Below are 22,412 nucleotides of genomic sequence, written 5' to 3'. Positions count from 1 at the left end.
CCTCAAACAAGAAAATGTAAAAGCTGCATTTATTCTGTGTTGTTGGATGGCCCTGAAAAATGTATATTGCAAACTTTCACCATAGCTTGTAAATAATGAGGTGGGGGGGAGGGGATCTGGCATAAGGTCAAACAAGAAGAAGAAGATGACTCCTTAGGTGCTTCCCTGTAGACTGGTGATCTGACTTGTGCATTGCCATGCTTCTGGCTTTCCTGGTCTGTGGAAAGGGAAGCGAGAACAGAGAAATGCGGACTTTTCAATCCAGATGCCAACAGTACTTTCTTTTATCAATGTGGGCAAGTGAAAGATTGACCATCTTTATGAACTACAGAAGCTTCCAGAAGTCTATTTCATTATTGTGTTACAAATGTCTTATCCTAGAATTAGAAGTTAAAAACAATCTGTACTCTTTTTTTTGGGGGGGGGGGTCCAGTAGTGGGGCTTGAACTCTGGGCCTGGGCGCTGTCCTTCAGCTCTTCAGCTCAAGGCTAGCACTCTACCACTTGAGCCACAGCGTCACTTCCGGTGTTTTTATTTTTGCTTATGTGGTGCTGAGGAATCGAACCCAGGGTCTCGGGCATGCAAGGCAAGCGCTCTACCACTGAGCCACCTTCCCAGCCCATCATTTTTATTTTTTTTATTTTATATTGTTAGCAATTAAAAAAATAGAAATCAGAAATCGGTTTAGGTGCTGGGTCCTTGTGACTCACAGATAGTTATCTTAGCTAGTCAAGAAACGAGATACGGAGATCTGGGTTCAAAGCCCACTTAGTCTGTGATACTACAGCTTCAGGATGTGGCAGAATGCTGGGATAGAAACCCTGCTCAAGTGGTAGAGAGCCAGCCAAGAAGGTGAGCAAGCTGAGTGAGCGCTAGGACCCAAGTTCAAATCTCAGTACAAGGAATTCATTTCAATGTTTCTAAAACAGGACATTTATGGGCAAGACAATAGTCTTATTAGACTGTCAATTTTAAATAGTAAAATTACTCGAACATTTTTTTTGATGTGGTCATTTTCATTGTATAGCAAAATATATAGCAGTTGTGATTATTAATTTGGATTTTCAACTTGACTGGAGGAATGCCTAGGAGATAGGTAAAGCATATTTCTGGGTATTTGTGAGAGCATATTCCAGAGACAGCTAGAGGAGGCGGATGACAAGCAAGTGAATAGTTTAACCCAGGATGGAGTCACAATTTGAATTGACTATTGGGAGGTGGTAGGAACTCTGAAAGGTATATCCTGGTTTGAGGAAGTAGGTCATCGATCTGTCTCTGTAGGACTGTATTCTGCCCTGCACTTTTCTACTGCTGCTCTGCTGTTTCCTGGTTACTATGACGTCTCTTTCTACCACACTCTCCGGCCATGATGGACTGAAACTCTATACTGAGATAAATCCTTCCTTTGGTTTGTATGTCAAGTATTGAATGGATGAAGTGTCTAAAACACCAGGCTAAAATAAAAACCTAATCAAGTAAAATTTAATTTATAGGCTTCACAGATAGTGAACTGAAGTGTTTGTTTCTTAATTTCAACAAGTTTGCCAAGAGAATAATAATTATATAATGAGAACTTAAAAAAACTGTTTAATGTGTTAGAGGTAAGCAAAGGCTAGAGAGAGTGGAAAAAAACAACATTACATTAAATTCAGTCTGTAATTGTAATGTTTAAAGAAACTCATTCCCACCAGGCACCAGTGGCTCATGCCTGGAATCCTAGGTACTCAGGAGGCTGAGATCTGAGGATTGCTGCCCAGGCAGAAAAGTCTGTGAGACTCTGATCTCCAATAAACCACTCAGAAAAAAAGCTGGAAGTGGCGCTGTGGCTCAAGTGGTAGAGCACTAGCCTTGAGCAAAAAGATGCTTAGGGACTGTGTGGAGGTCCAGAGTTTAAGCCCCACAACCGACAAAAAAAAAAAAAAAAAGAAAAAAAAAAAGAAGACACTTAAAGAATTAAAAACCATGCTAATTTTACAGATTAGTAAGGTCGAAGTAAGCCTGGCTAGAACACAGTTTAGGTAAAATTCTTCCTGATACTTCATGAAGTTGTATTAGTTGATATTCAAGTTTTTAATTTGTTTAGAAAACATAATAAGCCATAGGTTTATAGATATAGAACAAAGACTTTGAGATTCTAGAAAAAATAAGAAAGTGAGGAATTCAAGGGAAGGGAACAGAAAGTGTAGAAACTGCAAAAGGTTCTAGGATGTCATCTAGTTCATCCCTCCCATCTTATGTTGAAATGTTTGTCAGTGTGGTTATTTTGGCTGTACTTCCGTTGTGCTGACTTGATATCTAGCAATTTCTTTCTTAGGACTAAACACTAGTGAAAATCTGCTGCATGGAAGAATGGCTATTATCTGTATACTTTTTTGTTGTTGACAGTCCTGGGGCTTGAATTCAAGGCCTGGGTGCTGTCCCTCAGCCTCTTTGTGCTCAAGGCTAGGGCTCTACCATTTGAGCCCCTGTTCCACTTCCGGTTTTCTGGTGGTTAACTGGAGATAAGTGTCTCATGGACTTTCTTGCCCAGGCTGGCTTTGAACTGCAATTCTCAGATCTCAGACTCCTAAATGGCTAGGATAACAGGTGTGAGCCACCAGAACCTCTGGTGGCTTAGCTGTACACTTGTATAATTAAAGGTGGCTTAGCTGTATACTTGTATATAAATACAATATATTTTTTACAATGAAATACTATCAAACATTTTACTAGTACCAGATAAGATTTAGGTTGTGTTAAATTTGAGTTTCCCGGACAGCAATCCATGTAATCTCTAGAACATCTTATAAGGTAGGTTCCATTTTGTTACCTGCTTAATGGATGAGAAAACAGAGGGTAATTTGCTCCAAACACATAGGAAGGAAGAGACACAACTGGTATTTGATCCTAATCCCTTCATTTTGGTTAACTTTTGTATATATGCATAATATTAACATACAGCAAAATATGGAGTAGTGCTCATGGTGCTGCATCTAGGAGGAAAAAGTTTAATAATAACCAGGGAAATGCCAGACACCAGAAATCAGAGTACTGGTTATTTCTTATGGAAGGAGGATGGGAAATACATACTTCAACTCTTTGTGCTGTTTTAGATCATTTTAAACAATCTGACACCAATGAAGCCAAATGTTAACATCTCAGACAACTGGGTTAAAATAGGTATCTATTGTTTTCTATAAGTTTTCTTAATAAGTTTGAACTATTGTAAAATAGGAAAAAGAAAAAAGCAGATTTGGTATAAATCCACACAGCCAGAGGGGCAAAGCTTTGGTTTTTGATGCTTAGTTCAGTGTTTACTGTGAGGTTGTACTTGGTCACTTTGTGCACCACCAAGTTGAGTGCTTTATGGGCTCCTGTTTGGTGATAACACACCTATCTGTGTTGCTCTCACTTCTAGTCAGAGCACATATTGAGTACATTTGAGGCAATACTTTCTAGAATTACAGTTCATGTCTGGCTCTTGGTTTCCTGACTAGTGAGAGGTGAAAGAATGCATTTTTCACCACCATATCCCTTTGGGATTCTGCAAATAGCAAATTACCACAAAATGATTCACATTGGCCTTGGAAAAGGGATGGTATTAGATTTCTTGTCAGATTGCCAAATTCTCCTCTTTCAAATTAGGCTCATTTTTGTTTTATCTGTGTTGAGCTTCAGCCAGTTGGACTTGGTTCAAGAAGCTACTTGGGTTTTAGTTCTTTAGAGAGTCAGGAAGCTGGTTTCCTGGGTTAGAGATTCATGATGCTGAGGAGCATCATGTTCTCATGAAGGTTCACCATGGAGACTTGGACAATCTGCTCACTCAGATCTCTGACATGTAGCATGCAGGTTCTAAAGCAGGTTCTCCCTCATTAGTAGTCACTCATATTTCCTGACATTACTCTGTAACAATTGTTAGGTTCTCAGGCTGTGACAGCTTCTTTTCCTGCATTTGAAAACTTGGCTGTGGAAACGTCTACCTTAGAACTTTTCAGCTTTGAAATCCAGTTGCTACTCTAAAAGCTTCTATACAAATACAATGTTAAGAGTTGCTGCACACCACTTAACTTTTTAGTCAGTGAGGTTATGACAACATTCCCAGGGACACTGCTTGAGTTTGGATAACAGATAAGCTATTATGTGCTATGTGTGTAAAAGGGTAAAAATATGATTTCTATTAAATCATACGATTTAGGATTGAGGCTTTGGCTACATGATTAAGAGAAAGCTATTTAACCTGCTGTGGGGATGATAAATAGGACTATTGTGAGTACCAAATGAGTACAGCTGGCAAGGTGGCACAGGCCTGAGATTCCAGCAGGACTGGGGATGGGGGGTGATGGTATTTGGGGCAGGTTCTTGAGTTCAAGGCCAGCATATCCAAAGCGGAGAGATCCCTTTCTTACAACGAACAAACAAGCAAACAAACTGCAAACATAACAAGACTATACCAAAACCCAAACCAAACCAAATGAACTGTCTAACCCTCCCCAACCAATCCGTCAATGCATACGTAAAGCTCTTTCAAAAAGCACTTGACATCTGACACATTCGATCTAAACATTAGATATTGACATTTAACGTCCGGGAATTAAATAATTGAAGGGTTTGTAAGACGACTGTACGACCCGAAACATGAAGCAATCCGCTTCTCCATCCGACCCCCTCCCCCTGGCCGCCCCCAGTCCCTATGCTCCGGGAAGTCGCAGCTGAGTGAGATCCTGGCTCGCAGCTATGGTTTTCTCCCCCTTCCTAAAATCTAGGTGAAGGCGCCATCGCAAAAGTAGCCACGGATGGAAAACTCGTTTTCCGCGGTCGAGGAATGTCAGCACGCCCCAGCAGTCGGAGAAGCCCCGCCTCAGCCTCTCCCCAGCTCTCCTTCCCTTCTTTCCGGGGTTTTCAGCTCGCGTCCCATCACCTGCACTGCCCAGCAGCAGTTAGGTGAAGGACAGACGCGGAAAACCCGCAACTCATGGCCGGATCCAGGGCCTCGTCCGATTTCCAGGGTGCGCTCCCGGGAGCTGTCCGCTCCGCCCCCCAGCCCCCGAGGACGCTGGGAATCGTAGTTTCCAAAGGGTGGAGGGGGGGCCAGAAGCGTCGCTCACGCGCATTGGATCGACCCTCCCCTCACTTCCGGAGAAGGAAGCCTCCCGTACCGCCACGCGTTCTGCCTGCCGCGCGGGCAGGGGCTTCTGGGAGTTGTAGTCATTGCGAGTGGGCGCCGTCGGTAAGGAGACGTCGCTCTCGGTGCGGTCGGCTTCTGGCTGCCGCTTCCCGGCGGGAGTTCCGGGGTCAGTGGACCGTTGTCGGGCGGCGGTTCTTGGCTCCCACACGCTGACACTGCGGAGGCGCTTTCCGTGACTGACCCGTCCGACGTCGCGGGCAGGCAGTTCCCGGCCCCGCGCGGTCCTCTTGGTCCTCGCCCTCTTCGGTCCATCTCCAGGAGTGTCCGGGATTCGCGGGGACTTGCTCCCCGGGAGAGGCCGGGCCGCGCCCGGCTGCTGGCCCCCGGGGGCCCCGGCCGCCGCTCGGGCCCGGCGGGCCGCGCCGCGTCCCCGCCCGGCTCCCGCCGCTGGACGCCCCTTTCCCTCCCGTCCTTTTCTTTTCTCCACAGGGATGGAGGCTTCCTGGCGCCAGGTGGCGGGCGGCCGAGGCCGCGCCCGAGGACGGGCCACCGCAGCCCCTTCTGCGGGAAACGGAGTTCCCCTGCGCGGCGGAGTCTCCGTGCGCGGCGCGGGAGGCGGGCGAGGCAAGGGGTCGGGGGCGGCCGTCCACCCCGCCCCCGGGCCCGGAGGGGCCGCCGCGGGCAGCCGGCTCAGCCCGGCGGGCCCCGACGCGCCGCCGCCGCCGTCTCCGGCCAGTGGTGAGGAAGACTGGGGTCCCCCCGGGGCTCTCACCTGGACGCCTCGGCGCCCCTCTCGGGGCGCTTTCCGGGTGGGGCTGCCCCCACCTCCCCGACCCCCCCCCCCCCCCCCCGGGCCTCTCTCTTCGCGTTTTCCTCTCTTCATTCCTGGGTCCTCTTCTCACACCTCTCGGGCAGATTTTTCTGCACTCACACCATTTGATACTTCTCCGGCCAATTCTCTGCCCATCACCCTCCCTTCCTCCCCCCAACCCCCTCTCCGCTCCCCGCTTTTGTTTACTGTACCTGAATTCCTAGACTATAAATTGTACTTAGTCCGTAGTATTGTGTGGTTCCGACAGTGTTTTTTTAGACATGTGACTTGATTTCCCCTTCTCTCCCCCTTCCCCTCCCCTCCCCTGTCCCCATCCCCTTTCTCCTTCCCCCCTCCTTCCCTTCTCTTCTCCTGCCCCAGTACTGGGGCCTGAACTCAAGGCCGGCCTGATCACTGTCCCTTAGCGTTTTTTTTGCCACTCAAGGCTGGGACTCTACTCCTTGACCCACATCTCCATCTGTGGCTTTTTGGCGGTTTTCTCAGCCTCCTGAATAGCTGGGATTACAGGAGTGGAGCCATCAGTGCCTGGCTTGTTTTAAAATACCTCAAAAATTTGCTGAACAACTTTTTTTTTCCTTTTAAGTTAAAAAAGAAAAAACGTTCATGTGACCTTAACGTCTAAGTGTATGGAAATAGTTGCAGGGTAGAAATCCATAAGATTGGGCTTGACTCTCCATTTTACCACATTGTCTCTTACTTCTGCGACCGGTTGTCAATCAATTGGTCATGTTTACCAGAAGATTGTCTTTTATTGATTTTATTTGCTTATATCCTGTAAGCACTTTGACTGGTGGTACTTTCCTGGACTATTATGCTTGTTCGCAAATTTCAAGTCCTTTCATGAATTTGTACCCTTCCTTGGAGTTGTACCCTTCATCAAACTAAGGTCATGTTAGGAGCCTGAGAAGCGCTAAAGTGCTGAGCTGAGTTTTCTTCTTAGGTTTAGGTGTACCTGTTAAGTTTATCATGGTAATGGTGGTATGGAGATGCAATATGGAGACATGTGAACATTTTGGTACCTTTCCTTGGTCTTTGTGGCTAGAAGGAAAGGAAGCATTGTCTAACCAGGTAGTTAATATTTGACTGTAAGACATCTGTGGAAAGTTGCCTGTTTGTAAGTTTAAGATGCTAGCTAAATACATTTATCAAACTTATATCCGTCCAAATTAGTCTCTTTTCTAATATCTTAAAGTACTAATTCCCCATAGAATAATGACACATCATTTTATTACATATCTTATAGCTAGTTTTTTTTTTTTTTTTTTTTTTTTTTTGTCGGTTGTGGGGCCTGAACTCTGGGCCTGGGCGCTGTCCCTCAGCTCTTCAGCTCAAGGCTAGCACTCTACCACTTGAGCCACAGCGCCACTTGCGGCTTTTTTCTTTTTGCTTATGTGGTGCTGAGGAATCGAACCCAGGGCCTCATGCATGCAAGGCAAGCGCTCTACCACTGAGCCATCTTCCCAGCCCCTAGCTAATTTTTTTTTAAACCTTGATATTCAAAAGATTTCCTAGGTAAGCACATTGTATACATTTTCTTCTAGTTTTACTTGTGAAGGTTTTGGCTGATAATCACTAACCAAACTGGTTGCAGTAAGACAAGGAGAACATTTTACAAGTGAAATAAAAGATACAACATGATTAGGTACAAATACACCACTTAAAAATAAGTGTGCTTATCTTGGTGTAGTAACTCTCAGTTCCAAGTATAAAGCAAGTTTTATATTAGTTATTTAAATTTGTAAATCCAAACTTCTCAATAAGGGCATTAGTCCGTATTAGTTCAGCAGATTTGTGGTTCTTTTCTTAAAACAATGGCTGCTGTTCCTAGATCTTATTAACATTCAATGCACGAAGAGAACTCCCAGGATTCTTGCTCTCAGGCAGTTTGAAGTCTCTTGAGTATATATCCTATGAAGTATTATTTAATTAACAAAGTGAGAAACACAGACATTGCTAAAGAGAATAGTAAAAGAACTAATGCAAAGTACTTTGACATCTTTTTTGGAAAGTAGTGGAAGAATGTAATCAAAATTCTGCTTTTAGCATTTTGTTTTGGAAAACAGTTGTAAGAAGCACATTGCCATGTTAACATTTTGTGTGGATGAACATTAACTATTTCTTTTTTGTAACCAATAATGTCAAGTCCCTATTGAAGGCCAAGAGTTCTTGAGCATTCTAAAATGAGAAGTATACAGTGAATACTGCCTGCACAAGCTCTTTGGTGTGTTTGGCTGGGTTATTGCTCAAAAAGAAATGGTGGGAAGTACACCCACCTTCCCTGATTGTGATGTGCCCCCACTCAGCATGTTCCTCTACATCTTAAACAAACAAAAAAAATCACAGTGTATTATATATTTTAAAACATTTCATTTTCATTTTTGCTAATGTTTTTATTTTGAGATTGTTCATGTTTTTGATACTTGTATTATAACTTTGTAATTTTTCCCTTAATTTGAGTTACTGTCTATAGCAGTTTACAGCTTTTAGTAGGATATTTACAGAAGTGAGAGTTTTTGTTGTACTTTCTTTGTGTTGTTAAGAAATTTGGAAAAGATAATGCTCTTAAGGACTTTGAAACATGTTTAAAATGATGTAGAAAAAAAGAGATACTAGTATGTTATCATGCCTTGCTTTTTGAGGAGAGTAATTTATAGACATGAAACCATTTCTTTTCTTTCAAACAGAATTAATGTCTCAGAGGAAATTTGAGGAAATCAAAAAGGCTAATGAAGCTGCAGCCAAAAAATTTGTTGAAGAACACTTTAGCTCTTCATCTGAAGAAGAAGGAGATGAAGATTTTGAAGGGAAACGGGGAAAAATAGTTGCTAATACATTTATAACGTACACTACTCAGACAGGTACTGATCTTTTAAATTTTAACTTTTTGACATCAGTGAAAGTATATTCTTTCTTGGGTATCATTTTACACTATATAAAATAGTTCTGTATCTTGAGAATGCACATCATGTTGTAAAGTTGGATTTTGCTATTTGAGTTTCATGTTGTTACAATATCTCAACAAAGGACATAGTTTGGTTATAGGAATACTGAGGGTGTGTCTAGTGCTGCTGGTATTATCAAAGCTCTCTGAAAGATAAATAGGGCAAGTTGGCCTTGGTTGTGATTTCATTAGACTGGAGGACTTGAGATACTCTTCTCAGTCTCTTGTTCATTTCTTCTTCCTCCCTCGCCTCCCTTCTTCTCCTTTTTCATGCAGGGCCTAGGGCTTGAACTCAAAGCTTGCGTGCTATCCCTGAGTTTCTTTGCTCACTAGCACTCTACCACTTGAGACATACCTCCACTTCCAGGTTTTTGGGTAGATGAATTGAGATGAGTCTCATGGATTTTCCTGCTCTGTCTTTGAACCACAGTCCTCAGATCTCAACCTCCTGAGTATCTTGGATTCCAGGTGTGAGCTACTATTTTACTAAACCTTCTAAATTCTGCCATCACTGGCCTTACTTCCACATTGCAAGAAAGCAGATAATATACAGATATGAAAATATCATACTGAAACCACTAAAAACTATTAAAAGGAGGCAGGGCAGGAGGATTAAGAAAGTAATAGAGTAAATTTGATCAAAGTACGTTACATAAATATGTCTGAAAATATTACAATAAACCCTTTGAACAATTTACACTACTAAAAAAAGAAGCACAAGATAATAATTCAGAAAAACATCAGTAGGAAGTAGAGAGTCACTTATCTCATGATATATCATTAAGAGTAACCTACATATACACAAGATAAATACACATATCAGATTTCTTAATATGACAATCAAGGGTGAAGATATAAAATGAAAGTAATAAAGAAATGAAATGGGCCCCAAAACATTGTGTGTGTGTGTGTGCGCGCGTGCGTGTGTGTGTGCGCGCCAGTGCCAGTCCTGGGACTTTGTGCCTGAGAACTGAATCTGCAAACTAGTTGTCTAAAGAGCTCAAGAATGTGAGTTAGTCAAATCTTAGGGCAGAATGATCATGTGCTTCATTGTAACAGTGAGAAACACAACAGAGTCTGCACACTAGTTGTATAAAGTCAGTTCAAGAATGTGAGTTAGTCAAATCTTGGAGCAGAATGATCCATGTAGTTCATTCCTTTCTCTTACTCCTCAATGATTTAGTAGTTGCCTCTATGCACTAGTGTCATAAAGATAGGTATTATATTGTCAAATTAGTTACTACAGAATTTGCTATATCTCAGAAGTAAATCTAAGTAAAGGTAAATCTAAAAAGAAAACAGTATTGTCACCAAAGCCTTGTAGATTTGTTTTCTTTTCTTTTCTTTCTTTTTTGAACAGGCTAGTCTTGGACAGGCTAGATTACCTTTGAGACAGGTAGTCTGGAACTGGAACTTACTTTTTTTAGCCCAGGCTGCCCTTATTAGTCCTTTTTAACCTCCCTAATGCATATATTTCTTTTTGTTTCCCTGTATACTATCTTTGCCTAAATCAAGCCTTTGTTCAGTAACTGAGGTAGTTGGTATTACTGTTTCATAGATGAGAAAACTGAGGCATATCAGGTAACTTGCTTAAGGTCATTTTTTGCTTCACCTGCTCTAACTGCTTTTAATTGGTACTTCTTGCTCCTTCTAGTCTTGGCTGCTCATGTGTTTTTTTTTCAGTTGTTGATAGTGATCTTTTTGAAATGTGTAACTACAAATGTCATACCGTCCATTGTGATGTTCTGGCAGTACAATTTCTTGCTGCAGTAAAATTTTAATACAAACTTCAAAGAAACCTTTAATTTTATAACGATAAAGTTAGACTTTATTTTGCCAAAGCTCATTCCATGTCATTAAATTTTGAATTAGATTTTAAATAGATGAAACTTGAGATGTTATATAGCTGTGTTGAAAATAAAATTATATAGTAGATATAATTACTAATTCTTTTAAAAGATATTTTTAAAACTTAAGTGTTAGTTTATGATAAGGTATTCATCTTTAATAACTTAAACATAGTTGAGGGAATGCTTTTATATGTATATATTTGAATTACATTTATTGTAAGGAAAGTTTTTATAAATCTTATGTTCACTTAAATGGTAGGAAGTAAATAATGAACCAATATTTTATTTAATTTTTCTTTTTTTGGCAGTTTAAGTTTTAATTTCAATTTGGTTATTGCTGCATAAATTTTGTACTTAAGTTTCTTCCTATTGGAGATTTAGTCAGATTTTCTTGGAGATTTGGTCAGTCTGTATTGTACAATTTTTATGTACGAAAGACAAGTCTCTTTTCTTGAATTAATTGTCTTTTACTGTCATTGTACTTGTTTTATTATTTTGCTATTGCCTGTTCTTTTTGTAGCTTTCTGCTATAACTTGTCATTGTAGCATAGACGAGGGTTAAGAGGACTTACCTTGTAATTAATTGTCTCAAATTTTTCTTCTGTAACATTAAGAAAATTAATGTTATGGAAATTCTAATAGTATAATGTCTAGCAAATAAATGCTTAGTACCTGTTTAAAAAAATATTTTTCCTAAAAAAGATTCCCTACTTTTGAAAGCAGAAATTGTGAACATAATTTAATGAAACAGTGCTATTGTACTGTGATGACTATAATTTTTTTTCAACAAGCTTTTATTAAGAATATGCTATGTTGAGAGGGCGATACTATGAATGAAGATATTTATAATGGTTCAAGGTACCATGTTAGGAGTTTCTGAAGACTAGTAATTGAATACCAAGTAAGAAAGAGAAAAGTCCACATATACATTTTTATTCTGTTCTTTTAAATGGTATTTCAGCATATCTCTCTTCAGCATATATCAAAAATTGGTCAAACTTTAGGAAAGTTGAAATAAAATTCACTTACTTAATTTTTTTTTTTTTGTCGGTTGTGGGGCTTGAACTCTGGGCCTGGGTGCTGTCCCTCAGCTCTTCAGCTCAAGGCGAGCACTCTACCACTTGAGCTACAGCGCCACTTCCGGTTTTCTGGTGGTTTATTGGAGATAGGAGTCTCACGGTCTCTCCTGCCCGGGCTGGCTTTGAACCGCGATCCTCAGCTCTCAGCCTCCTGAGTAGCTAGGATTACATGCGTGAGCCACCCGCGCCCGGCCCTCACTTACTTAATTTTAAACTATAATATTACAAATATTAATCTCTAAAAAAATACTATGTGCTAAACATACACCCCATGGTTGTATTTGCACAAACTAGTCCTACTTAGTTTTTACTTTTTTTTTCCTTTCATATTTTCTTAATTCTTTCTGTTATTACTGTATGTTTTGGTGCTCTTACCTGTAATTCTGCCCTCAACAGATTTGTTAAGAAAAGTGAGTATGTATTGAGAGCACAGAGGTGCTGCTTTCCAATTAAATATCTAAGATTTAATTCATAGTGGAGTGCCAGTTGCTCACACATATAGTCCTAGCTACTCAGGAGGCTGAGATCTGAAGATCACTGTTTGAAGCCAGCCAGGGCAGGAAAGTCCATGAGACTCTTATCTTCAGTTAATCTCAGAAAAAGCTGGAAGTGGTGGTATGGCTCATGTGGTAGAGTGCTAACCTTTAGCAAAAAGGAGCTCAGGGGCAGTGCCCAAGTGAAGAGTTGGAGCTCCAGGACTGGCAAAAAAAAGATTTAATCCATAGACTTGTAACCTCTTAACAGTTTCTTGGGTGCTTTTTTTTTCTTTGTTAGAATTGTCATTTTATAGTTATGTTTTGAGCAATTAATATTTCTCAGCTTTTGTTATATGTTTTCTTATAGTTAGATATTGCTTACAATGAAATTTTTCAATTTTAAGATGGAGATTTACGTGAATTAGAGCGAACGAAGCAGTATGTAAATGAAGCTTTTCAAGCAGGGGCTATGACATGCTTAATTTGCATTGCTTCAGTGAAGAGAAACCAAGCAGTAAGTATTTCTCCTTATTGATATTAATACTTTTCCCCTAAATATCTTACTTTGCATTTATTATGTTTACCCACTTATTTTCCTTTTATTTATGTTTGTTTAAAAATGCTCCAGGGCTGGGAAGGTGGCTCAGTGGTAGTGCACTTGCCTTGCATGCCTGAGGCCCTGGGTTCGATTCCTCAGCACCACATAAAGAAAAAAGCTGGAAGTGGCGCTGTGGCTCAAGTGGTAGAGCGTTAGCCTTGAGCTGAAGAGCTGAGGGACAGTGCCCAGGCCCAGAGTTCAGGCCCCACGACCGGACCCAAAAAAAATAAAAAATAAAAAAAAATAAAAATGCTCCAATTTATAACTTCACATGCAATTCTTCATTTTATAAATCTGAAATTTAAAAAAGCTAGCCCTGAGCTTTCAGTGTTTTATCACTATTCATATCTGAAGCAAGTACTGTTAATTTTAAATGCACATATTGATTTGGCAAAGCATTTTTAACATCTGTAATTTAGAGGTTTCCACAAATATGAAATGTTAAATGTACAATATTACATAGCTTTTAGTGTTACTTTTTTTTGGGGGGGGGTTCCAGTCGTGGGACTGAACTCTGGGCCTGGGCGCTGTCCCTCAGCTCTTCAGCTCAAGGCTAGCGCTCTACCACTTGAGCCACAGCGCCACTTCCGGCATTTTTTTCTTTTTGCTTATGTGGTGCTGAGGAATGGAACCCAGGACCTCATGCATGCAAGGCAACCACTCCACCACTGAGCCACCCTTCTAGCCCATACTTTTTTTTTTAATAAGTTTTTTTTTTATTGTGAAAATGCAATACAGAGGGGTTACAATTACATGAGTAAGGTAATGAGTACATTTCTTATCAAGCATTGTTGCCGCCTCCTTTGTTTCTCCTTCCTATCCTTCCCATCATCCCACCCCGCCCGCCCGCCCACCCACCCACCCACCCAGTGTTACTTTTTTTTTTTTGGGTCTGTTTGTGGGGCCTGAACTCTGGGCCTGGGCACTGTCCCTCAGCTCTTCAGCTCAAGGCTAGCGCTCTACCACTTGAGCCACAGCGCCACTTCCAGCTTTTTTCTTTTCGCTTATGTGGTGCTGAGAAATCGAACTCAGGGCCTCAGGCATGCAAGGCAGCACTCTACCACTGAGCCACCTTCCCGGTCCCCCAGTGTTACTTTTTTAAATTTATTTTTTATGTTTTGGGAAGCTAGAGATTGTAAGGGCCTGATAGAGATGTACTCTACCACTAAGCTGTGTCTCCCAGCCCCTTTCATTGGATTTGAAAGAAAGATATATTTCTTGTCTTCAAAGACCTAGAATTTTCATTGACACTTAAGTTTATTAGTTAATGTCTCCTGATTATGTTGAAGGCATTCTAGGAAGTGGCAAGGAGAGATATAGTCATTTTTCATGTCCTTGGAGGAGCTATGACCTAATAAAGAGGCTGCCTATATGGAAATTAAAGGGACAGTAATGAAGTAATGAAAGAGAAATGACTGAATATACTAGACTGAGCTAAACCTCAGATTAATCCACTGCTATCATAGCAGTGTTCCCTAGAGAAACTTGGGCTGGATTAAATGGGCTGGTTATATACAGTGCATCAGAAATTTAACGTGCCCAGGTTGCACATGCAGGTATCTGAGGTGCTTGTAGTCAGTTTTAAGTCTAGTTGTGACTCACTGTGATTTCAGTTGCAGTGAATTAATAGACTGGTATGTGTGTGTTTGTGTGTGTGTATGTGTATGTGTTCACCTTGAAAACCAATTCGGCCAGTATACAGATGCAATGCAACCTTGGAGAGTCGATGTCCCTTTTGAGGTAACATTCCTCCCAAGGAATTGGTCAATTGTATGAATATTCCAGGCTCCTGCGGGACTGGATTAGTCTTAAGATAGCTCTTCCTAGAGCTATTCAGAGAGCTCCTACAGAGCTAGACTGCTGTGTTCTTACGAATAATCAGCTCAGCGGTATATCATTTATTAGCTTTTCTTGCTCCCATTTGTCTCCTTTTTCTTCCCAATCTTAGCTCCTGAATTTTGTATATCCAAGTTTTTAGGCACTGCTTGAAGCTGGGGAACCAAAACTAAGATATTATCAGTTTTTAAGAAAATGCTGTTTTCAGCTTTATGCAGTATTCTTACATGCCTGTTTTTTTTCAAACAGTTGTGAAAGGAGAAAAGCAGAATTTCTTTTTGTTATGTCAAAATGTTAGCAGACTTTAGAATTAATTTACTATCAATTCTTTTACATTGTATGTATTCTCAATTTCTTTAATTTAGTTCTTTGTGTTTGACTAATAAGTTTTATATAATAAAAAGGCTTTTAGAGATAAATGTATACATTTAAGTGTATTTTTGGTGTTATTTGTAATTGGAAATATCTAAATGTAAAAATGGTTTAAATTATAGTACACGAATCTGATATATGCAGCTTTTAAAGTTTGTTGTATAAGGATAATGTTAATAGTATGTTAAAGACTAAAGTTACATATTACTTTTATAATACATATATATTACACATTATTTCTTTTAATAACTAAAACTTTACACATTAGTACCAGAATGAATTTATTTGTAAAAAGGAAAAATGTGTGTGTGTATCACCTGTAATTATTTCTAATGGATTGAATTTGGGTGATAATATATTTTCAAAAAATTGTTCTAAATGTAAACATGTTTTTATAAAGAACATTTATTTCTTATGTTCTTTATTTTCATCTTCTTATTCCTCTCATCCTTAGGTTGCTTTTCAAAGTAATTTAGTGTGATACTAAAAGCACTGTATAATCAACAAAAGAAAACAATTCACATGTTAATTTCTTGCATTTCTGTCTTAGGTTTGGAGCTGTTCAGGATGTTTCTGTATATTTCACATGCCCTGTATCCAGAAGTGGGCGAAAGATAGCCAGTTTCTTGTATCTTCTTTAACTGATGATGACTTTGGAAAGAGAGATTATCCTTGGCCTTGGTAATTTTTTCTAGTTCATTACATTGTTAACTTGCAAATAAACTGAAGTTGTAGAGTCTAACTTCTTTTATTGTCAGTTCCAGTTGTCTGTGTTTGGCCTTCAATTAGTTACTTGGCTTGTGAAGATAAGGGATCTTGGGTAGGTTTTTTTTTTTCCCCCTTCAATTTTTGTAAATGCAGTATCTTTCCAATAATTATTGAGACTTTACTTTTTCACTTACAAAACAACTTTTTATTTTTATTTTTTTGTCAGTCGTGGGGCTTGAACTCTGGACCTGGGCGCTGTCCCTTAGCTCTTCAGCTCAAGGCGAGCGCTCTACCACTTGAGCTACAGCACCACTTCCAAAACAACTTTTTATGTTTCTAAAGAACTTTGGGATTCCAATTAGTGAGATTTATAGAAATCATATTGTACAGATTATCATCTAATATATTTTGATTATAAGCTTTTTAGCTTTTTCATCAAATTCTCAAAACTTCAGGTGTTTATTATCTGATATTTATTCATTTTGCATATTGGTGATTGTTGAACTCTGGACTTTGGTTATATTTTGAGAATAACTTGAAAAGTGATAATTATATATCTTTGTTAAATATGAAAATATTAAAATTTTATCTGTATTAGTCCAGAGGGGTAGATTCATTGTGACGGTTGTGAAACATTAGATTTTATCTTCATGTTTTATAACTTTCATATTTGTTTTTGTCGGCCATGGGGCTTAAACTCTGAGCCTGGGTACTGTCCCTGAGCTCTTCAGCCCAACGCGAGTGCTCTACCACTTGATCCATAGCCCCACTTGAGGTTTTCTGGTGATTAATTGAAGATAAGAGTTTTATGGACTTCACTGGCTGGCTGGCTTTGAACTGTGATCCTCAGATCTCAGCCTCCTGAGTAGCTAGGATTACACTGGCACCTGGCTCATAATTATTTTTGTATTCCTAAGTTTTGGTTCTTACCACTGGCCTCAGGTCTCACAGAACTTAGATTTGTATCACATTTCCCTTCATTGTCATAAATAGTGGTAAATTTGTAAAATTATGGAGGTATAGCTTTAAAAAACATTTTAATAATGAAAATTACTTTGTAAAAATAATTTTGAACAATTATTGAGAGTTTTTTTTTTCCCTGTTAGCATTGAGGGTATTGAGGGAAATGATAGGTGAAGGTTCCTTGTAGTAAGAGGAGTTCAAGGCTAGCATTCCACCATTTTGAGCCACAACTCTACTTCTGGTTTTCTGGTACTCAGTTGGAGATAAGAGTCTCACTATCCTGCCCAGGCTGGCTTTAAACTGTGAGCCTCAGATTATCAGCCTCCTAAGTAGGTAGGATTATGGCTGTAAGCCCAGCTACTATAGCCTGGCAGAATTTTAGTTTTTAATAGGTAATAGAATTAAACCAGATATTGTGGTTTTTATTTAACTGTTTTTAAAAAGCTATTTTGAAAAGGGAAATCAGTGGCCAGCCATTTTGGTTGAAAAGCTATTGTCGAGTTGGCAAAAATGTTAATAGTTTTAAATTAATTTTATACAAATAAATTTAAAATATATATTGCTACTAATATATGTTCATGAACAAGATAAAAGAGTTCATTGTTAGAATTTCATTATTTTAAATAAAAATCATGTATCTGTACATGTTGATCTCACTAAAATGGTTCCTTCTTAGTGCTGATGGGTGATGTAACAGGTGGTGACTTGCTTGGTAGATATTTATATCTAAGCCTATTAAAAGCACACATACTTCTCTGTAGTAGTTAAAAGAAATGATAAACTTTTTTTAAATAAAAGGAAATTAACTCTTTCCAAGAAAATGCTAACTATATCAATGATGAGTCATTTTATTTTTTATTTTAATTACAAGAAACATACCTTTTTGGTATTTTGAGTGTTTAGAAACAGAACATGTTCTTATAACAATGAAAATGATTTTTTTAATATAGAAGAAATGTAAGTGATAATTTGAAGCTTTGTTGTACTGTAGTATACTGATTATACTCATTTGTCTGTGAAGAACTAAGTCCAAGCATTATCTTTTGGGAATGGATGATCTTCAGTGATCCACAAGTGAATTTTTGATGGAGTTGAAGTTTGAAATTTCTGGTATCAAAGTTTATTTGCATGAATTAAGTTACAAATCATTCTGCTTTAACAGAATATGAAAGGATTTAAACTTTTCTTTGGCAAATTTGAGATATATCTACTTGGTTATAGATGTTGAATATAATTAAAGTTTTTAATTTACCTTTAAGTTTTCTTCTTTTATTCTATTTTTTTTTTTTTTTTGGTCCGGTCGTGGGGCCTGAACTCTGGGTCTGGGCGCTTGTCCCTCAGCTCTTCAGCTCAAGGCTAGCACTCTACCACTTGAGCCACAGCGCCACTTCCAGCTTTTTTTTTTCTGCTTATGTGGTGCTGAGGAATCGAACCCAGGGCCTCAGGCATGCAAGGCAAGTGCTCTACCACTGAGCCACCTTCCTAGCCCTCTTCTTTTATTCTAGATTTTAGTCATATTTCTTGCTGGAATATTGTTTGTCTACTTTTCGGCTTGCTATTACTAATATATTTTATTTGTGAACTACATACCCAACCAAAAAAAAAGAGCTTTATAGACATCTGGGCGAATACCACAGGAATATGATTTAGGTGACTAGTATAAACCTAATGTAGCTGTCCTCTGGGTGTGCACATAACAACTAATTCTGGATATGTATGTTTAGCAACTATCTATATGGCTAGTTAAATTAAAAACTGTAAGATTAAAAAATGTTAATTTTCCCTGGTTATCTGCATTGAGCATATCTCAACTACTACTCATGATCATTGGAGGCAGATAAAAAAGTAACATCATCTCAGGAAATTATCTTGTACAGAGCTGTTACAGATAAATAGAATTTAATATGATCTTACCTTTTTACTAATACAAAAAGAGAACCAAGAATTCCTTAATGTAAAACTAATTGAACATAGTTATCTGTTACTAAGGATGTTCATAATTCTATCTCTCATGTTGTTTTTAAAGATGAAATTAACTTTAATAATTTCATTCTTCTTTCTAGTCCAAAATGTAGGTTTGAATACAAAAGATCAGAAACACCTAGTAGATACTATTGCTATTGTGGAAAAGTTGAAGATCCACCTTTAGATCCCTGGCTTGTCCCTCATTCATGTGGCCAGATATGTGAGAGAGAATTTAAGCCACCTTGTGGACATAAGTGTCTACTCCTCTGCCATCCAGGTGGGTTTTGTGTAGCTGGTTGTTTCTTATGTTGGGGGGAAAAAAAAAAAAGTGAACGTTAGATTGAGAACTTGATTTTGTCATGAGAAAATATTGAAAGGAGTTACATATTAAAGTATTAATGGAGGAAGTTCTAGATTTTTTTTTGATATGTCCAAATAGTTCTAATTTCTGACTTCCAACTTTTTCCTTTTATCTGAACTCTAGGTCCCTGCCCTCCCTGTCCCAAGATGATCACAACTACTTGTTACTGTAAGAAAGCAAAACCTATCCCTCGTAGGTGCAGTGCCAAGGAATGGTCCTGTCAGCTTCCGTGTGGGCGGAAGTTACTTTGTGGGCAACATAAGTGTGAAAATCCTTGTCATGCAGGTAAAAGGCTATACCTATTTTTTCTGACTTTAAGTGAAGTCAAAGTGATCTTTGTTGCTTTTATATTATTTGTCAGCTAATAAATCATTGTGATTTTAGGAAATTGTCAGCCTTGTCCAAGAGTTAGTAGACAAAAATGTGTCTGTGGCAAAAAAGTAGCTGAAAGAAGTTGTGCAAGTCCACTGTGGCACTGTGACCAAGTAAGCGTATATATAAAATATATATAGCTATATATGTTTACATATATATATATATTTGTTTATTTGGAAGGGTGGGTCTTAAAGAATATGAAAAACATCTTTTTTCCCAGCTCTCTCTCTTTCCCAGCTCATTTCCAGCTCTTTCCTAGCTCCTTCTCAGCTCTTTCTCAGCTTTCCCAGGCCTTTCCCCAGTGCGTGGAGTGCCACCCTGGCCTGGTCCCAGCAGGTCTATTGAATAAACCTACCCCTTACCTGAATTCCACGTGTGTGGTGTGGTTCTTACTCAGCAACCTCTTTTTACCCTCAATGCCTCATGAGACTTCTCCAGACTTCATCTAAGGACTCATGCCACCAAGAGACAGCTGCTGCTGCTCACTGCCTTCTCTGAGAGGGGACCAAATTCCAGCCTTTTACCCCTAATGTCAACACCCCTTGTCAGCAGGAAGTAGCCAGAGAGAATCTGTGCCCTATTTCATGATTATTAAAAGGCTGGTATATAAGGTCCGGTCCTGGATGGTGAGCAGACCACCCTCCTCAAGCAAAGTCTCCACTCAGTACCTAGGCGACTGGCACACCTGGAAGAGGTCACATCTGCATCCTCTGAGGTCACATCTGAATTTGATGTGACCACACCTTTCTCCACCCATACCCTAGATAAGGCCTAGCCCAGGCCCAGACTTTCTTTCTCAGCTCTTTCCTTCTCAGCTCTTTCCTAGCTCTTTGCTCTTTTTCCCAGCTCTCTCTCTTTCCCAGCTCTTTCCCAGACGCCCTCTTTTCCCAGCTCTTTTCCAGGCCTTTCTCAGCCGTGTGGAGGGCCAAGGTGGCCTGGTGCCAGCCAGAACGATGAATAAGCCTACCCCTTACCTGAAAAAACAAAAAAAGAATATGGAAAACATAAATGATTGAAAAGCAGAAATGCTAATTAAATATAATTAAGCAAAAGAATAGCAACTCAAATGAACTATTTCATGTATCAGGAAGTTATATTTTAATTTAATATTTTAATTACTAAAGAGAATTTTTTTTCAAGTAAGGGCTACTTGTTGAATTTTAATTCAAGGTAATTTTTTATTTTCTTACAATATGTTTTCCCTTTTCTTCAGACCTCCCCTTCTCCCTTGCACAGTTAATACTATTGGAGAAATAGGATTGATTTTATAGGTATTTATAGAATTGGCCTGGTTCCCCAGAGTTCAAGCCCCACGACCGACAGAAAAAGAAAAAAAATTTCTGAAAGAATTGGCCTGGTTCAGTACTGTTTGGAAATCTTTAATTGGTTGTTATGTGAAACTGTATGTGCTTTTTTTTCTTTATTACATTTTTAAAGATATACTATTTGGTGCCTAGGAAATGTATACACACAAAAAATATAAAGTTAGACAAAGTATGATAATATGAAGGACATAAAGAAGTTGCTTATTTAAGTTTGAAAATGGATTATGTTTATGCAGACTTCTTTGTTTTCACTAGTCCACATTTTATTTTAGGTGTGTGGAAAAACACTTTCATGTGGCAATCATACATGTGAACAAGTGTGCCATGTTGGTGCTTGTGGAGAATGTCCTCGATCTGGGAAGAGGGCCTGTCCATGTCAGAAATCAAGTAAGTCTGTCTTTTAAAGAAATGAGCTATTGAGCCATGGAAATAAATGAAAGAAGTTTAACTGAATATTACTAAATGAAGCAAACTTATTTGAAAGAAGTATATACTGTAGGACTCTGGAAAAGTGAAACTGTAGAGTCAGCGAGAAATCAGTGGTTGCCAGGAGCAGGGGAAGAGAAGGCGTTGGGATCCCAGAGGACAAAATGATAATGATAATGAATGATAATTATGGTTGATTTTTGTCATTCTATATTTGCTTGTGCCCATACATGTACAGCACTGAGTAAACCTTAATATATATAAACTATGATCTTTGGGAATCTGATGTGTCATTTTCAGTTTATCACTTGTAAGTGTACCATTCTATGCTGTGATTCTGGTGAGGATTGATAAGGGGTCAGGCTGTGATATTGTCATTATTGTGTATTAGATTATAGCTTAACCTATTTTGAGGTCAAAGTATAGTCAGGTTGCAGTTTGAGTCAGTTGCCTTGATTCTCCACCAATAATAGACTCCTTAGATTATTTCTAATACTTCTCATCACCTATTTGTTAGTATAATGTTGGGTTTTTTTTTTGTTTGTTTGTTTTTTGGTCAGTTGTGGGGCTTGACCTCACTCAGGGCCTGGACACTGTTCCTGAGCCTTTTTGTGCTCAAGGCTAGCACTCTACCACTTGAGCCACAGTGCCATTTCTGGATTTTGAATGGTTAATTGGAGAGATGAGCCTCATGGGAACTTTTCTGCCTGGGTGGCTTCAAACCATGATCTTCAGATCTCATCCTCCTGAGTAGTTAGGATTACAGATGTAAGTCACTGGCACCCAGCTTTTGTATAGTGTTTTTTTTTTTTGTTTTTTGTTTTTATGTCAGTCGTGGGGCTTGAACTCTGGACTTGGGTGCTCTTGAGCTCAAGGTGAGTACCAGGTTATCCATAGCGCCACTTCTGGTTTTCTGGTGGTTAGATCTCAGCCTCCTGAGTAGCTCGGATTACAGGCATGAGCCACCGGAGCCTGGCTTGTATAGTGTTTTAAAGTCTGTCTTTTTCATCCTGTGATATTAAGAGAAAATGAAATTTTCCACATCACAGGATGTGGAAATCTCAGTTTTATATAATCTAGCTCATTTTAAAAGTAGTTAGCCTATAAATATGTTTATTGAGGATGGTAACTTTTCATGTGTCAAATTCCTGTTTGAAAAGCATAAACTTACTTGGGCATTGGTGGCTCATACCTATAATCC

The 22,412-nt window shown here is 39.2% G+C and overlaps 1 protein-coding gene across 3 annotated transcripts in view; it reads left to right on the top strand.

The window, feature by feature from the left end:
• Positions 1-5,595: 5,595 nt before the first annotated feature.
• The window catches only part of Nfxl1 (nuclear transcription factor, X-box binding like 1), a 44,762-nt gene continuing 27,945 nt past the window's right edge, over positions 5,596-22,412 (top strand). For 2 of the 3 annotated variants that reach the window (XR_006147240.1, XM_042678332.1), the window contains exons 1-8: positions 5,596-5,842; positions 8,621-8,794; positions 12,687-12,796; positions 15,639-15,769; positions 18,823-19,001; positions 19,209-19,370; positions 19,470-19,570; positions 21,058-21,172. Coding sequence is in view for 2 of the 3 variants with exons in the window: in XM_042678332.1 (XP_042534266.1) it covers positions 5,596-5,842; positions 8,621-8,794; positions 12,687-12,796; positions 15,639-15,769; positions 18,823-19,001; positions 19,209-19,370; positions 19,470-19,570; positions 21,058-21,172 (1,219 nt within the window). In the remaining variant the exon portion in view is untranslated. Of the gene's footprint in view, positions 5,858-8,620; positions 8,795-12,686; positions 12,797-15,638; positions 15,774-18,822; positions 19,002-19,208; positions 19,371-19,469; positions 19,571-21,057; positions 21,173-22,412 lie in introns of those variants that run through there. The other variant, XM_042678333.1, reaches the window with a different exon arrangement.

The sequence above is a fragment of the Dipodomys spectabilis genome, unplaced genomic scaffold (genome assembly GCF_019054845.1).
Source record: "Dipodomys spectabilis isolate Male_0828 unplaced genomic scaffold, ASM1905484v1 ptg000043l, whole genome shotgun sequence".
In the NCBI taxonomy this organism is placed as follows: Eukaryota; Metazoa; Chordata; class Mammalia; order Rodentia; family Heteromyidae; genus Dipodomys; species Dipodomys spectabilis.
The sequence above is the reverse complement of the archived record's forward strand: the minus strand, read 5'-3'. Positions and strand labels throughout refer to the sequence as shown.